At 44.8% G+C, this 18,944-nt stretch overlaps 2 protein-coding genes across 2 annotated transcripts in view; one reads left to right on the forward strand and one right to left on the reverse strand.

Moving 5' to 3' along the window:
• mcu (mitochondrial calcium uniporter) overlaps positions 1 to 1,525 on the reverse strand; it is a 159,809-nt gene extending 158,284 nt beyond the window's left edge. Inside the window, exon 1 of the mRNA XM_052494758.1 lies at positions 1,261 to 1,525. Coding sequence (XP_052350718.1) covers positions 1,261 to 1,377 — 117 coding nt within the window. The 5' untranslated portion in view covers positions 1,378 to 1,525. The remainder of the gene's footprint in view (positions 1 to 1,260) is intronic.
• A 14,195-nt stretch (positions 1,526 to 15,720) lies between these two features.
• On the forward strand, positions 15,721 to 18,347 carry LOC127913599 (uncharacterized). The gene is made up of 5 exons (XM_052485933.1): positions 15,721 to 15,896; positions 16,356 to 16,436; positions 16,869 to 17,408; positions 17,976 to 18,137; positions 18,332 to 18,347. The coding sequence occupies exons 1-5, from the start codon at positions 15,721 to 15,723 to the stop codon at positions 18,345 to 18,347; spliced, it is 975 nt and encodes a 324-aa protein (XP_052341893.1).
• Positions 18,348 to 18,944: the final 597 nt, after the last annotated feature.

The raw sequence follows: 18,944 nt of genomic DNA on the forward strand, positions 1-18,944 counted from the left end.
TAAACCTCAAGATCTAATCGCAATACAAATAGAATTGACAGAAATTACAATACATCTTAAATCGGCACCTTATAGTGATAATATCGTATCGTGAGGTCCCTGGCAACTCCCAGACCTACCAACACACGCGTGTGCACTCAGAAACATTACACACACAGACACTGTGGACTGGCTTTGATGTAATTACTGCACCATAGTGAAGTACGGACAAGACCTAGTAAACACAATTGTCTTTCTGCTAGTAAGGAAGCAGCCCAGTGCGACCTGTGTGTGTGCAGACATTACAAATCACATTCATGTGATTTGTGGATTTAAATAAAGTATTTGAAATGTGTGTGCGTGCCTGCATGCGTTGTGTGTGTGTGAGACAGTGTTTTATTTATTTTATTCTTCACTGCCTGTAGTTCCTCTCGCGCCTATATGGAGGCGCACGGCTCCACCGCTCACCACATGCCAAGCCGAGGAGTTCCATTCTGCCGCACTGTCACCCCGCTAGCCCACTACTGCAGAGGCGCACACACACCGCGTCTATACCGTTAACATACATGATACAGGCGCGGAGATGGGGCGAAGGAGCATTCGCGCTCATCAATTGACAAGGTAAACAACACCTTGGGCCAAAGTCTGTCGGAAAATCTGTACAATGGCGAGCATTGAGTAAACCACGTCACTAGTGAACGATAAAAAAAACCGAGGTGTAGTCCATGTCCGTCGGTATCAAACCGGGAACGGTGCCCATACTAATGTACAGCTGTTCGCACTTCGTCAACATTGAAGTTGAGAGGCTTGAGCCCACTGTTGCGTTCAAGATGATCTCACGCAACAAAACACACACAACGGGTCTAGCTAGATACAACCCGTTGATATAGTTAAGACGTATACAGAGAAGACACACACAAAGCTTGGGACATTTTACATAAATGTACATTGCCATAGACGGTGGGCCAGTGGTCGGCAGAGTTTACCAGTACCTAAAAACTGCATTGCTACTGTCAAAAGCGCCTGCGGCCACAAGGTGATTGACTGACCCCGGGTTTTTAACAGTTGTATCAAAAATACTTCGACAACTACTATTACAGCAAACCTTAAAACAGAGCTTAACTCCAACCAATATCAAGGAAGACACCGAAGAAAACTATTAATGACGCTAGTTAGCGTTACTTCCTTAGCAAGACCCGTCATCAAGCTACAGTCAGAGCAGCCCACCGTCACAGCCCTGCCTTGTCCCACATCTCTCCGCGCCCAGGTCGGACGACTTACCGATCTTATATGCTGGTGGTGCCGCTGTGATGAGATAGCAAGTGCTGGGAGCCCGGTGACCACAGCGCCGCTGCTCCTGGTCAAGAGGAGCACTGTTCTACACACTTTCGCAGCCATCTCTGTAGTGAAAAATCCTCGCTGGGATGTCGAATGCTGCAGGCGGACCGAGAGAGAGAGACGGTGGCAGGCGGGGGAGTAAGAGTAGGCGGACTGCGGGGCTGGGCTTTCATACAAACACACCCCGACGCGGCAAGGAATTTCAGAACAGAGGTGGGGTTGAACTCACCACAAACAATAACTTTGCCTATAAGTCAATGAAAAGCCCTGATCGATTTATTAAGTGCCGTTTCATTTCTGTCATTTCATTCGATACGAAATAGCAGCGAAATGAAAATTATCATTAACCTACAAAAGCACAATATTAAAGAAACGAATACGGGTGTAAATCCACAGCGTTGCCAATTATGGACGATTCGACCAATCAGAGAACGCGGAACGGTCCATTCAAGTATACAGGAAGAGAAATCCAGCCCTGAGAGACAAATGTATTGTTGTCGAACCGCACCTTTTTGGATTCTGACTTTACCTGAGATGTTAAGTTACACTTACACAGCGGGCCGTTGGTATTAGTTTGACTGAGGCTGTTTGAGTATATAATTGTTCTTTAGTAAGTAGGCTATTGTGTACTTTGTTTTTTTTATTTAACCTTTAAGAACAAATTCTTATTTACAATGACAGGAACAGTGGGTTAACTGCCTGTTCAGGGGCAGAACGACATATTTATACCTTGTCAGCTCGGGGATTTGAACTTGCAACCTTCCGGTTACTAGTCCAACGCTCTAACCACTAGGCTGCCGCCTACAGCCTTAAGGAAAACAGTGATTAGAATGCTACACGTTAGGTTACCAACAATCAAAGCAGGAGTCCGATATGTATTTATTCAAACAGGATTCTTCCCCCTTTGTCGTATTGTATTGCCTGATTTCATTTGGACTTGAGTTGCAATGCATGTGTAGGGTCAACCTGGTTTTAGAGCATTTCCAAATCTGTATGTAAATCCGAGGTACTCCTTTTCAGTATGATATGGTATGTATTAGTTTGTGCATGTCCATCATCCATTGCGTATGATATATGTTACGAATTTGCAAAACATGCAATATTTTACGAATTTGCAAAACGTGTTGTGGCTAACGTTAGCTATGTGGCTAATGTTCGCAAGGCTGAGGGTAAGGAGTTATGGTTAGAGTTTAGGGAAAAGGGTTAGCTTACGTGCAAAATAGTTGCAAAGTTTCAAAAAAAAAAAAAAGTAGTAAGTAGTTAAAATTCTAATGTTGTCAGTTGATGAAATTCAAAATACGCAACCTTTGGGTTGCTAGTTCCTGTTCGACGTTCACCCATGCACCCCTACCAACCACCCATTTTCAGAAATGTATGTCGAAAGAGGTTACAAAAGACGGAAATGAGAAAAAAGTTTACCTCTTTTTCTGATTTCACCCAATGCAATACATCAAGCTGCTGTTTTACCCCTAGCTAAGCCATATGGTTGGCATTAGGTTGTTACTCAGTCTGTCCCAAATGGCACCCTATTCCCTATATAGTGCACTACTATTGGATCTGGTTGAAGTGCATAATGTAGGGAATATGGTGCCATTTGGGACAGAGATTTGATCTATTTTTAGCTCTTCAATCTCTCTCTATTTCCTCTTTCTCTCTCCACATCTCTCTCCTCTCTCTCTCCCCCCATCTCATCTTTCTCTCTCTCTCCCATCTCCTCTTTCTCTCCCCATCTCCTCTCTCTCTCCCCCCCATCTCCTCTCTCTATCTCCTCTTTCTCTCTTCACATCTCTCCTCTCTCTCTCTATCTCATCTTTCTCTCTCTCTCCCCATCTCCTCTTTCTCTCCCCATCTCCTCTCTCTCTCTCTCTCTCCCCCATCTCCTCTCTCTTTCTCTCTCCCCCATCTCCTCTTTCTCTCTCCCCATTTCCTATCTCGCTTTCTGTCCTATCACTCTCCTCTCTCTCCTATCTGTCACAAAACAGTGCTGGATGGTACCGCAGTAGAGAAGGGGAAAAGGTGTACACATCACTGACAATCTGAAATGGTTCACCCACACGTACAGGGTGGTGAAGAAGGTGCCAAGTGTGTCTTCCACCTCATGTGGCTGAAGACCCTCACAAACCTTTTACAGATGCACCATTGAGAGCATCCTGTCGGGCTACATCACCGCCTGGTACGACAACTGCACCGCCTGCAACCACATGGCTCTCCAGAGGGTGGCGCGGTCTGCCCAACGCATCACCGAGGGCACGGAGCCTGCCCTCCTGGACATCTACAGCACCCAATGTCACAGGAAGGCCAAAAAGATCATCACCCACCCATGCCGAGCCATAGCCTGTTCACCCCGTTATCATCCAGAAGGCAAGGTCAGTACAGGTGCATCAAAGCTGGGACCGAGAGACTGAAAAACAGCTTCTATCTCAAGGCCGTCAGACTGTTAAATGGCCATTACTAGCCGCACTCCAATCCAGTACCCGGCCCTGAACTAAGTCACTGTCACTAGCCAGCTTCCACCTGGTTACTCAACCCTGCACCTTAGAGGCTGCTGCTCTATAGACGTGGAATCACTGGTCACTTTAATAATATTTACATACTGTATTATATTCTACTGTATTTTAGTCAATGCCACGCCAACATTACTCGTCCTAATATTTATATATTTCTTCATTCCATTCTTTTACTATTAGATTTGTGTGCATTGTTGTAAATTGTTAAATACTACTGCACTGTTGGAGCTAGGAACACAAGAATTTAGTTAGATACTACTGCACTGTTGGAGCTGGGAACACAATAATTTAGTTAGATACTACTGCACTGTTGGAGCTAGGAACACAATCATTTAGTTAGATACTACTGCACAGTTGGAGCTAGGAACACAATCATTTAGTTAGATACTACTGCACAGTTGGAGCTAGGAACACAACCATTTAGTTAGATACTACTGCACTGTTGGAGCTAGGAACACAATCATTTAGTTAGATACTACTGCACAGTTGGAGCTAGGAACACAATCATTTAGTTAGATACTACTGCACAGTTGGAGCTAGGAACACAACCATTTAGTTAGATACTACTGCACAGTTGGAGCTAGGAACACAATCATTTAGTTAGATACTACTGCACTGTTGGAGCTAGGAACACAAGCATTTAGTTAGCTATTACTGCACTGTTGGAGCTAGGAACACAATCATTTAGTTAGATATTACTGCACTGTTGGAGCTAGAAACACAAGCATTTAGTTAGATATTACTGCACTGTTGGAGCTAGAAACACAAGCATTTAGTTAGATACTACTGCACTGTTGGAGCTAGGAACACAAGCATTTAGTTAGATACTATTGCACTCTTGGAGCTAGGAACACAAGCATTTAGTTAGATACTACTGCACTGTTGGAGCTAGGAACACAATAATTTAGTTAGATACTACTGTTGGAGCTATGAACACAATAATTTAGTTAGATACTACTGTACTGTTGGAGCTAGGAACACAAGCATTTAGTTAGATACTACTGCACTGTTGGAGCTAGAAACACACGCATTTAGTTAGATACTACTGCACTGTTGGAGCTAGGAACACAAGCATTTAGTTAGATACTACTGCACTGTTGGAGCTAGGAACACAAGCATTTAGTTAGATACTACTGCACTGTTGGAGCTAGGAACACAAGCATTTAGTTAGATACTACTGCACTGTTGGAGCTAGGAACACAAGCATTTAGTTAGATACTACTGCACTGTTGGAGCTAGGAACACAAGCATTTAGTTAGATACTACTGCACTGTTGGAGCTAGAAACACAAGCATTTAGTTAGATACTACTGCACTGTTGGAGCTAGGAACACAAGCATTTAGTTAGATACTACTGCACTGTTGGAGCTAGGAACACAAGCATTTAGTTAGATACTACTGCACTGTTGGAGCTAGGAACACAAGCATTTAGTTAGATACTACTGCACTGTTGGAGCTAGGAACACAAGCATTTAGTTAGATACTACTGCACTGTTGGAGCTAGGAACACAAGCATTTAGTTAGATACTACTGCACTGTTGGAGCTAGGAACACAAGCATTTAGTTAGATACTACTGCACTGTTGGAGCTAGGAACACAATCATTTAGTTAGATACTACTGCACTGTTGGAGCTAGGAACACAAGCATTTTGCTAGATACTACTGCACTGTTGGAGCTAGGAAAACAAGAATTTTGCTATAGCCGCAAAAACATCTGATAAATAAATGATGTGTATGCGACCAATAGAATTTCACTTGATTTGATGGATCGATATCTAATTGAATTGATGTATGTTTTCCATACAAACGCCTGAGTATTTCCTCTTTGTCGGATGGATGACACTGTGCTTTATGAATATGGATTGTTCACACAGTAACTCCAAAACAATATGCACGTTTTTTTCCCTTATTTTTGTCACCCCCCTTTTTAAAAATTAAGGATTCATAATTAGTTATATTCCAATACATTTCCAAACAAGCAGAGATTTTCTTGTACAAAATTGGTGAGGAGACCTATAGTGACCTACTTTTGACCACTAAGGGCCCTGGTAAAAAGTAATGCACTTTGGGAAGTGGGTGCCATTTGACCTTGACACTGCGATGCCTGACGAAGGACATCCTTAATGGAATATAATGTCATTATATTGTCAACACAGACACATTCACAGAGCCCCGCCTGTGTAGGAGGACAAAGCTCTGTGAGAAATGGAACCCTATCTCCTATCTCCGTTTAGAATGCCAGCGTGTAGGGTTCCGTTTAGAATGCCAGTGTGTAGGGTTCCGTTTAGAATGCCAGCGTGTAGGGTTCCATTTAGAATGCCAGCGTGTAGGGTTCCATTTAGAATGCCAGCATGTAGGGTTCCATTTAGAATGCCAGCGTGTAGGGTTCCATTTAGAATGCCAGCGTGTAGGGTTCCGTTTAGAATGCCAGCGTGTAGGGTTCCGTTTAGAATGCCAGCGTGTAGGGTTCCGTTTAGAATGCCAGCGTGTAGGGTTCCGTTTAGAATGCCAGCGTGTAGGGTTCCGTTTAGAATGCCAGCGTGTAGGGTTCCGTTTAGAATGCCAGCGTGTAGGGTTCCGTTTAGAATGCCAGCGTGTAGGGTTCCGTTTAGAATGCCAGCGTGTAGGGTTCCGTTTAGAATGCCAGCGTGTAGGGTTCCGTTTAGAATGCCAGCGTGTAGGGTTCCGTTTAGAATGCCAGCGTGTATGGTTCCGTTTAGAATGCCAGCGTGTAGGGTTCCGTTTAGAATGCCAGCGTGTATGGTTCCGTTTAGAATGCCAGCGTGTAGGGTTCCGTTTAGAATGCCAGCGTGTAGGGTTCCGTTTAGAATGCCAGCGTGTAGGGTTCCGTTTAGAATGCCAGCGTGTAGGGTTCCGTTTAGAATGCCAGCGTGTAGGGTTCCGTTTAGAATGCCAGCGTGTAGGGTTCCGTTTAGAATGCCAGCGTGTAGGGTTCCGTTTAGAATGCCAGCGTGTAGGGTTCCGTTTCAATTTAGTTTTTTTTAGGAACCTTTATTTAGCTAGGCAAGTCAGTTAAGAACACATTCTTATTTACAATGATGGCCTACCAAAAGGCCTCCTGTGGGGGCGGGGGCTGGGATTAAGAATAAATTCAATCAAAATATAGGACATAACACACATCATTACATTTACATTTACATTTAAGTCATTTAGCAGACGCTCTTATCCAGAGCGACTTACAAATTGGTGCATTCACCTTATGACATCCAGTGGAACAGCCACTTTACAATAGTGCATCTAAATCTTTTAATGACAAGATAGACAACACAACACCACAAAAGGAGAGACCTAAGACAACAGCACAGCATGGCAGCAACACATGACAACACAGCATGGTAACAACACAGCATGACAACAAAATGGTAGCAACACAACATGGTAACAGCACAAAACAGGGTACAAACATTATGGGTCACAGACAACAGCACAAAGGGCAAGAAGGTAGAGACAACAATACATCACTTAAAGCAGCAACAACTGTCAGTAAGAGTGTCCATGATTGAGTCTTTGAATGAAGAGATAAAACTGTCCAGTTTGAGTGTTTGTTTCAGCTCGTTCCAGTCGCGAGCTGCAGCGAACTGAAAAGAGGAGAGACCCAGGGATGTGTGAGCTTTGGGGACCTGAATGTGACCGGCAGAACAGGTGTTGTATGTGAATGATGACGACTGCAGTAGATATCTCAGATAGGGGGGAGTGAGGCCTAAGAGGGTTTTATAAATAAGCATCAACCAGTGGGTCTTGCGACGGGTATACAGAGATGACCAGTTTACAGAGGAGTATAGAGTGCAGTGATGTGTCCTATAAGGAGCATTGGTGGCAAATCTAATGGCCGAATGGTAAAGAACATCTAGCCGCTCGAGAGCACCCTTACCTGCCGATCTATAAATTATGTCTCCGTAATCTAGCATGGGTAGGATGGTCATCTGAATCAGGGTTAGTTTGGCAGCTGGGGTGAAAGAGGAGTGATTACGATAGAGGAAACCACGTCTAGATATAACTTTAGCCTGCAGCTTTGATATGTGCTGAGAGAAGGACAGTGTATCGCCTAGCCATACTCCCAAGTACTGGTATGAGGTGACTACCTCAAGCTCTAAACCCTCAGAGGTAGTAATCACACCGGTGGGGAGAGGGGCATTCTTCTTACCAAACCACATGACCTTTGATTCAGAGGTGTTCAATGTGAAGGGCAGAGAAATAGCTTGGACACTAAGAAAGCTTTGTTATAGAGCGTTTTACACAAAATCCTGGGAGGGGCCAGCTGAGTATATGACTGTATCATCTGCATATAAATGGATGAGAGAGCTTCCTACTGCCTGAGCTATGTTGTTGACTGTGTGTGTGTAGGATTACATATTAGAATGCGGGTTCAGAATGCCAACCCTTGATTTCATACAATAAACGCTCAATTCCAAAGTTCGTTGCTTGATTACAAAAGAGGGCGTGGAATGACTTTAGCCATGTTTGTTCCTTTACTTCTTCCTAGAACATGTCCATAAGTGATTGGATAGGTTTAAGCAAGGTTACCAAGGTTACCATCCTATTTCATTCACCAATTCAGATCTCTGATTACTTTAGGGAAGGTTGGACGGACTGTAGGTAGGTAGGTAGGTAGGTAGGTAGGTAGGTAGGTAGGTAAGAAGGAAGTAAGGACTAGTTGGTAGGAAGAAAGAAAGGATGGAAGGTAGGTAAGAAGAAAGTGAGGACTGTAGGGGGTTAGGTAGGTAGGTAGGAAGGAAGGACTGTAGGTAGGAAGGAAAGCTGGAAGGTAGGAAAGAAGGAAGGACTGTAAAGTAGGTAGGTAGGTAGGTAGGTAGGTAGGTAGGTAGGTAGGTAGGTAGGTAGGTAGGTAGGTAGGTAGGTAGGTAGGTAGGTAGGTAGGTGGATGGGTAGGTAGGTAGGTAGGAAGGTAGGTGGATGGGTGGGTAGGTAGGTAGGTAGGAAGGTAAGTAGGTGGGTGGATGGGTAGGTAGGAAGGAAGGACTGTAGAGGGGTAGGGAGGAAGGAAAGACTAGGTAGGTAGGTATGAAGGAAGGACTGTAGGTAAGTAGGAAAGAAGTAAGGAAGGAATAGTTTCTTAAGTATCAGAAAAGGATCTTTAAAAATACTGTTGATAGCTGGTATCTGTTGATAGCTGGTATCTGTTGATATCTGGTATCTGTTGATATCTGGTATCTGTTGATAGCTGGTATCTGTTGATATCTGGTATCTGTTGATAGCTGGTATCTGTTGATATCTGGTATCTGTTGATAGCTGGTATCTGTTGATATCTGGTATCTGTTGATAGCTGGTATCTGTTGATAGCTGGTATCTGTTGATATCTGGTATCTGTTGATAGCTGGTATCTGTTGATAGCTGGTATCTGTTGATATCTGGTATCTGTTGATATCTGGTATCTGTTGATATCTGGTATCTGTTGTGGTTACTCACCTCTGCGACCTCCCTGTCCCCCAGGCTTTGTTCCAAACGGCACCCTAATCTTTACTTAGGGCTCTGGTCGAAAGTAGTGCTCTATATAGGGAATAGGGTCCAATTTGGGAAGCAGGGTCCCTCGCCTGGTGCGGTGCGGTGCACCATGCCGTCTGGTGATGCAATTTAAATGCAAATGTGTTGTTAGGCTGGGGCTGGGAGTGAGTCTGAGACAGGGACCATGCTGCCAGCTCCAAGGCCTCTGTAGCCTGGTGTTAGTCCAATGTGCAGCGGGCTTCGCCTGGGTCCCCTGGGAGTGAGTGTTGATGTCAGAACACCTAAATAGTACATTGAACAGAGACTGTGAAGATTCTGGTCGTGTTCCTCTGTTCAGACCTGACTGACGCATGTCAGATCTTACAACGCCTGGACAGGTATTTTACGTATCAGCTAACCACATGCAATGTCTGAGCAGGGGAACACAACCTCTTTTCTTCGAGGCAGAACCTTAAAGTCATTCCTTGAAAACAGCTCTAGTTCGTGTTCCTGAAGTGAATCCATATGAGACAAGCCTGCGCCAATGGTAGAGCAGCGGTCAGATGACCTAACCAGAACCTTAATAAGACAACCATAGAGTAACCATGGGAACCTCAATGAGCCAAGCCTGCACCAATGGTAGAGCAGTGGTCAGATGACCTAAACAGAACCTTAATAAGACAACCATAGAGTAACCATGGGAACCTTAATAAGACAACCATAGAGTAACCATGGGAAACTCAATGAGCCAACCATAGAGTAACCATGGGAACCTTAATAAGACAACCATAGAGTAACCATGGGAACCTCAATGAGCCAACCATAGAGTAACCATGGGAACCTCAATGAGCCAACCATAGAGTAACCATGGGAACCTTAATAAGACAACCATAGAGTAACCATGGGAACCTCAATGAGCCAACCATAGAGTAACCATGGGAACCTTAATAAGCCAACCATAGAGTGACCATGCGAACCTTCATGAGCCAACCATAGAGTAACCATGGGAACCTCAATGAGCCAACAATAGAGTAACCATGGGAACCTTAATGAGCCAACAATAGAGTAACCATGGGAACCTTAATAAGCCAACCATAGAGTAACCATGGGAACCTCAATGAGCCAACCATAGAGTAACCATGGGAAACTCAATGAGCCAACCATAGAGTAACCATGGGAACCATAGGGTGCATTCGTAAATTCACTCTGGCAATCTAGTCCAAGTTCAGAGCACTCAGGTTTAAGAGTACCAGAATAATTGATGAATTTTCGAACGGCTTAGCACCCGGATATGTCAGTAAACATCACCTAAAAACTTCATTAACTGGTTGCCAGTAACACCGTTACAGTCATTAATTAACCCTTGAGATGTCTGACAACGCTCTGAATTTACAAACAGACAGTCTGACAACGCTCTGAATTTACAAACAGACAGTCTGACAACGCTCTGAATTTACAAACAGACAGTCTGACAACGCTCTGAATTTACAAACAGACAGTCTGACAACGCTCTGAATTTACAAACAGACAGTCTGACAACGCTCTGAATTTACAAACAGACAGTCTGACAACGCTCTGAATTTACAAACAGACAGTCTGACAACGCTCTGAATTTACAAACAGACAGTCTGACAACACTCTGAATTTACAAAATGGCCCAAAAGCGCACTTTGACACTCCAGAGTGAATTTACAAACACAGCCTTAGTGTAAACACGCTAATGCCTAATACCATCTATCAACCAGCTGAGTGAGTTTTGCTGCTAGTGCCAGATGGGCGGGGTTTTAAGTTTTGCAGCTATTCTATTGGTTCCATTGCATCAGGCAAGCTTAATCAAGCCCATCTATAGTATTTGAAATTATTTCGTATTTGAACCCAGGTCTGTTTATAACTATGTGATGTCTGGGGGAAGGGAGTGAATAGTATTTGAACCCAGGTCTGTTTATAACTATGTGATATGGTGGGGGAAGGGAGTGAATAGTATTTGAACCCAGGTCTGTTTATAACTATGTGATGTGTGGGGGAAGGGAGTGAATAGTATTTGAACCCAGGTCTGTTTATAACTATGTGATATGTGGGGGAAGGAAGTGAATAGTATTTGAACCCAGGTCTGTTTATAACTATGTGATGTGTGGGGGAAGGAAGTGAATAGTATTTGAACCCAGGTCTGTTTATAACTATGTGATGTCTGGGGGAAGGGAGTGAATAGTATTTGAACCCAGGTCTGTTTATAACTATGTGATGTCTGGGGGAAGGGAGTGAATAGTATTTGAACCCAGGTCTGTTTATAACTATGTGATGTGTGGGGGAAGGGAGTGAATAGGTCTGTTTATAACTATGTGATATGTGGGGGAAGGGAGTGAATAGTATTTGAACCCAGGTCTGTTTATAACTATGTGATGTGTGGGGGAAGGGAGTGAATAGTATTTGAACCCAGGTCTGTTTATAACTATGTGATGTGTGGGGGAAGGGAGTGAATAGTATTTGAACCCAGGTCTGTTTATAACTATGTGATGTGTGGGGGAAGGGAGTGAATAGTATTTGAACCCAGGTCTGTTTATAACTATGTGATGTGTGGGGGAAGGGAGTGAATAGGTCTGTTTATAACTATGTGATATGTGGGGGAAGGGAGTGAATAGTATTTGAACCCAGGTCTGTTTATAACTATGTGATGTGTGGGGGAAGGAAGTGAATAGTATTTGAACCCAGGTCTGTTTATAACTATGTGATGTGTGGGGGAAGGGAGTGAATAGTATTTGAACCCAGGTCTGTTTATAACTATGTGATATGTGGGGGAAGGGAGTGAATAGTATTTGAACCCAGGTCTGTTTATAACTATGTGATATGTGGGGGAAGGGAGTGAATAGTATTTGAACCCAGGTCTGTTTATAACTATGTGATGTGTGGGGGAAGGAAGTGAATAGTATTTGAACCCAGGTCTGTTTATAACTATGTGATATGTGGGGGAAGGAAGTGAATAGGTCTGTTTATAACTATGTGATGTGTGGGGGAAGGGAGTGAATAACAGTTGTTCACTATTTGTTCATTCAGGTCCCATGACCTCTTCCAACCTATTAGAAGACAGCCTTGAAGATTTGGACTCTCGCCTGTTCGCTGACTAAAGAATCTATGAAATTCATTCCATAACAACCAGGGAACTGTGTGTGTGTGTGTGTGTGTGTGCGTGCGTGCGTGCGTGTTAGACAACTCGTAAAGCACTTTTGTTGTTGCCGTGGGTTACTTGACTGCATATTGCTGTGTTCCTAACAAATACCAGCTCTGCAACAAATGCTGTGTCAATAGACACATCTCTATGGCTGAGAGAGGGACATGAGACATGGTGAGACACAGAGAGAGAGGAGTTCACAGTACACAGAGAGAGAGAGGAGTCCACAGTACACAGGGAGAGGGGAGTTCAGAGTACACAGAGAGAGAGAGGAGTCCACAGTACACAGAGAGAGGGGAGTCCACAGTACACAGAGAGAGAGAGGGGAGTTCACAGTACACAGGAGAGGGGAGTTCACAGTACACAGAGAGAGAGGAGTCCACAGTACACAGGGGAGTTCACAGAGAGAGGGGAGTTCACAGAGAGAGGGGAGTTCACAGAGAGAGGGGAGTTCACAGTACACAGGGAGAGGGAGTTCACAGTACACAGAGAGAGAGAGGAGTCCACAGTCCACAGGAGAGGGGAGTTCACAGTACACAGAGAGAGGGGAGTTCACAGAGAGAGAGTAGTACACAGAGAGATGGGACTCCACAGGGAGAGGGTAGTACACAGAGAGAGGGTAGTACACAGAGAGAGGGTAGTACACAGAGAGAGGGTAGTACACAGAGAGAGGGGAGTACACAGAGAGAGGGGAGTTCACAGAGAGAGGGTAGTTCACAGAGAGAGAGTAGTACACAGAGAGAGGGTAGTCCACAGAGAGAGGGTAGTACACAGAGAGAGGGTAGTTCACAGAGAGAGGGAGTTCACAGAGAGAGGGTAGTACACAGAGAGAGGGTAGTACACAGAGAGAGGGTAGTACACAGAGAGAGGGTAGTACACAGAGAGAGGGTAGTACACAGAGAGAGAGTAGTACACAGAGAGAGGGTAGTACACAGAGAGAGGGTAGTACACAGAGAGAGAGTAGTACCCAGAGAAAGAGTAGTACACAGATAGAGGGTAGTTCACAGAGAGAGGGTAGTTCACAGAGAGAGGGTAGTTCACAGGGAGAGGGTAGTTCACAGGGAGAGAGTAGTACACAGATAGAGGGTAGTTCAGAGAGAGGGTAGTTCACAGGAGAGAGTAGTACACAGATAGAGGGTAGTTCACAGATAGAGGGTAGTTCACAGATAGAGGGTAGTTCACAGAGAGAGGGTAGTTCACAGGGAGAGAGTAGTACACAGATAGAGGGTAGTTCACAGAGAGAGGGTAGTTCACAGAGAGAGGGTAGTACACAGAGAGAGGGTAGTTCACAGAGAGAGGGTAGTTCACAGAGAGAGGGTAGTTCACAGAGAGAGGGTAGTTCACAGAGAGAGGGTAGTTCACAGGGAGAGGGTAGTACACAGAGAGAGGGTAGTTCACAGAGAGAGGGTAGTTCACAGGGAGAGAGTAGTTCACAGAGAGAGGGTAGTACACAGAGAGAGGGTAGTTCACAGAGAGAGGGTAGTTCACAGAGAGAGGGTAGTTCACAGAGAGAGGGTAGTTCACAGAGAGAGGGTAGTTCACAGAGAGAGGGTAGTTCACAGAGAGAGGGTAGTTCACAGAGAGAGGGTAGTTCACAGGGAGAGGGTAGTACACAGAGAGAGGGTAGTTCACAGAGAGAGGGTAGTTCACAGAGAGAGGGTAGTTCACAGAGAGAGGGTAGTTCACAGAGAGAGGGTAGTTCACAGAGAGAGGGTAGTTCACAGGGAGAGGGTAGTACACAGAGAGAGGGTAGTTCACAGGGAGAGGGGAGAAACGTGTTGTAGACACGTCTATCAGTACCTGATGAATGAGGCCACTCCCAGGGCTGGTCACAGATACACACACACACACACACACACACACACACACACACACTACTTAGCCCACACTAAACATTTCTTCAGGGTTGGACAGTCAGAATTGGGAGTGTACGGTTGCACACTTTTATTGTGGTAATGTGATCCAAACCTGTACAGAGGTAATGACGCATATAAGACACACACGATGACATCTGTAACGTGAAACCTGTTTACCCCTTCACTAGTCCTGTGTAGGTGTTAACCTGATCCTTTTATTTCAGTGTTTAGCATCCCCGATGGCACCCTATTCCCTATGTAGTGCACTACTTTAGACCAGGGCCCTATGGGGGAATGGCACCCTATTCCCTATGTAGTGCACTACTTTAGATAAGGGCCCATAGTAGGCCAACATAGTGCAGCAGTCTAAAGGCACTGCATCTCGGTGCTTGAGGCGTCACTACAGTCCCTGGTTTGATTCCAGGCTGTATCACATCCGGCCGTGAATGGGAGTCCCATTGGGGTGGCGCTCAATTGGCCCAGAGTCGTCCGAGTTTGGGCCGGGGGTAGGGCCGTCATTGTAAATAAGAATTTGTTCTTTAACTGACTTACCTAGTTTAAATAAAGGTTAAATAAAATAATAAAACACAATATGTAGAGAATAGGACGCAGACTCGTGGGTTAGTTTATATCCCATGAAGCAGTTCAGGTTTGACTTGTTTGGTTCAGGCATTAAAGGCTCTCCAAAGACGTCATTTACAGCATAGTAACACATATAGAACAACAACAACAACAACAACAACAACAACAACAAGACAAAGACATGTTGTAAAACATTCTATTAACCGTCCAAATAAAAATGTATTCAAACACAGCTCTGTTGGATATAAAGGTCAGTCTACATTATGGACAGCAGCAGGTTAGTCTATATTATGGACAGCAGCAGGTTAGTCTATATTATGGACAGCAGCAGGTTAGTCTACGTTATGGACAGCATCAGGTCAGTCTATATTATGGACAGCAGCAGGTTAGTCTATATTATGGACAGCAGCAGGTCAGTCTATATTATGGACAGCAGCAGGTTAGTCTATATTATGGACAACAGCAGGTTAGTCTATATTATGGACAGCAGCAGGTTAGTCTACATTATGGACAGCAGCAGGTTAGTCTACGTTATGGACAGCAGCAGGTTAGTCTATATTATGGACAGCAGCAGGTTAGTCTATATTATGGACAACAGCAGGTTAGTCTATATTATGGACAGCAGCAGGTTAGTCTACATTATGGACAGCAGCAGGTTAGTCTATATTATGGACAGCAGCAGGTTAGTCTATATTATGGACAACAGCAGGTTAGTCTATATTATGGACAACAGCAGGCCAGTCTACATTGTGGACAGCAGCAGGTTAGTCTATATTATGGACAACAGTTGGTTAGTCTATATTATGGACAACAGCAGGCCAGTCTACATTATGGACAGCAGCAGGACAGTCTATATTATGGACAGCTGCAGGTTAGTCTATATTATGGACAGCAGCAGGTTAGTGTACGTTATGGACAGCAGCAGGTTAGTCTACGTTATGGACAACAGCAGGTTAGTCTATATTATGGACAGCAGCAGGTTAGTCTATATTATGGACAGCAGCAGGTTAGTCTATATTATGGACAGCAGCAGGTTAGTCTATATTATGGACAGCAGCAGGACAGTCTACATTATGGACAGCAGCAGGTTAGTCTATATTATGGACAGCAGCAGGTTAGTCTACGTTATGGACAGCAGCAGGTTAGTCTACATTATGGACAACAGCAGGTTAGTCTATATTATGGACAGCAGCAGGTTAGTCTATATTATGGACAGCAGCAGGACAGTCTATATTATGGACAGCAGCAGGTTAGTCTATATTATGGACAGCAGCAGGTTAGTCTATATTATGGACAACAGCAGGTTAGTCTACATTATGGACAACAGCAGGTTAGTCTATATTATGGACAGCAGCAGGTTAGTCTACGTTATGGACAGCAGCAGGTTAGTCTACATTATGGACAACAGCAGGTTAGTCTATATTATGGACAACAGCAGGTTAGTCTATATTATGGACAACAGCAGGTTAGTCTACGTTATGGACAGCAGCAGGTTAGTCTACATTATGGACAGCAGCAGGACAGTCTATATTATGGACAGCTGCAGGTTAGTCTATATTATGGACAGCAGCAGGTTAGTCTACGTTATGGACAGCAGCAGGTTAGTCTATATTATGGACAGCAGCAGGTTAGTCTATATTATGGACAGCAGCAGGTTAGTCTATATTATGGACAGCAGCAGGTTAGTCTACGTTATGGACAGCAGCAGGTTAGTCTATATTATGGACAACAGCAGGTTAGTCTACGTTATGGACAACAGCAGGTTAGTCTACGTTATGGACAGCAGCAGGTTAGTCTACGTTATGGACAGCAGCAGGTTAGTCTATATTATGGACAACAGCAGGTTAGTCTATATTATGGACAACAGCAGGTTAGTCTATATTATGGACAACAGCAGGTTAGTCTACGTTATGGACAGCAGCAGGTTAGTCTACGTTATGGACAGCAGCAGGTTAGTCTATATTATGGACAGCTGCAGGTTAGTCTATATTATGGACAGCAGCAGGTTAGTGTACGTTATGGACAGCAGCAGGTTAGTCTACGTTATGGACAACAGCAGGTTAGTCTATATTATGGACAGCAGCAGGTTAGTCTATATTATGGACAGCAGCAGGTTAGTCTATATTATGGACAGCAGCAGGTTAGTCTATATTATGGACAGCAGCAGGACAGTCTACATTATGGACAGCAGCAGGTTAGTCTATATTATGGACAGCAGCAGGTTAGTCTACGTTATGGACAGCAGCAGGTTAGTCTACATTATGGACAACAGCAGGTTAGTCTATATTATGGACAGCAGCAGGTTAGTCTATATTATGGACAGCAGCAGGACAGTCTATATTATGGACAGCAGCAGGTTAGTCTATATTATGGACAGCAGCAGGTTAGTCTATATTATGGACAGCAGCAGGACAGTCTACATTATGGACAGCAGCAGGTTAGTCTATATTATGGACAGCAGCAGGTTAGTCTACGTTATGGACAGCAGCAGGTTAGTCTACATTATGGACAACAGCAGGTTAGTCTACGTTATGGACAGCAGCAGGTTAGTCTACGTTATGGACAGCAGCAGGTTAGTCTACGTTATGGACAACAGCAGGTTAGTCTATATTATGGACAACAGCAGGTTAGTCTATATTATGGACAACAGCAGGTTAGTCTACGTTATGGACAGCAGCAGGTTAGTCTACGTTATGGACAGCAGCAGGTTAGTCTATATTATGGACAACAGCAGGTTAGTCTATATTATGGACAACAGCAGGTTAGTCTATATTATGGACAACAGCAGGCCAGTCTACATTGTGGACAGCAGCAGGTTAGTCTATATTATGGACAGCAGCAGGTTAGTCTATATTATGGACAGCAGCAGGTTAGTCTACATTATGGACAACAGCAGGCCAGTCTACATTGTGGACAGCAGCAGGTTAGTCTATATTATGGACAACAGCAGGTTAGTCTAAATTATGGACAACAGCAGGTTAGTCTACATTATGGACAGCAGCAGGTTAGTCTATATTATGGACAGCAGCAGGTTAGTCTATATTATGGACAGCAGCAGGTTAGTCTATATTATGGACAACAGCAGGTTAGTCTATATTATGGACAGCAGCAGGTTAGTCTATATTATGGACAGCAGCAGGTTAGTCTATATTATGGACAGCAGCAGGTTAGTCTATATTATGGACAGCAGCAGGTTAGTCTATATTATGGACAGCAGCAGGTTAGTCTATATTATGGACAGCAGCAGGTTAGTCTATATTATGGACAACAGCAGGTTAGTCTATATTATGGACAGCAGCAGGTTAGTCTATATTATGGACAGCAGCAGGTTAGTCTATATTATGGACAGCAGCAGGTTAGTCTATATTATGGACAGCAGCAGGTTAGTCTATATTATGGACAGCAGCAGGTTAGTCTATATTATGGACAACAGTAGGACAGTCTACTCTATGAATAACATTTCACGATGGCTGCCTTGTGTGTTGTGTGTGTGTGTGTGTGTGTGTGTGTGTGTGTGTGTGTGTGTGTGTGTGTGTGTGTGTGCGTGCGTGCGTGCGTGCGTGCGTGCGTGCGTGCGTGCGTGCGTGCGTGTGGCGTGGCGTGGCGTGGCTTGCTTGCTGAACAGCCCAGCCCAGCTGAGGGAGCTGGCAGGCACTAGGACCCAGACAGCCCCAACCCAGCCCAACCCGAGGATCTGGCAGGCACCAGGACACAGGCAGCCCCAACCCGAGGATCTGGCAGGCACTAGGACCCAGGCAGCCCTCCACAGCCCCAACCCAGCCCAACCCGGGGATCTGGCAGGCACTAGGACCCAGGCAGCCCTCCACAGCCCCAGCCCAACCCGGGGATCTGGCAGGCACTAGGACAAAGGCAGCCCTCCACAGCCCCAACCCAGCCCAACCCGGGGATCTGGCAGGCACTAGGACACAGGCAGCCCTCCACAGCCCCAACCCAACCCGGGGATCTGGCCAGGCACTAGGACACAGGCAGCCCTCCACAGCCCCAACCCAGCCCAACCCGGGGATCTGGCAGGCACTAGGACACAGGCAGCCCT

The sequence above is a fragment of the Oncorhynchus keta genome, chromosome 3, assembly GCF_023373465.1.
Source record: "Oncorhynchus keta strain PuntledgeMale-10-30-2019 chromosome 3, Oket_V2, whole genome shotgun sequence".
In the NCBI taxonomy this organism is placed as follows: domain Eukaryota; kingdom Metazoa; phylum Chordata; class Actinopteri; order Salmoniformes; family Salmonidae; genus Oncorhynchus; species Oncorhynchus keta.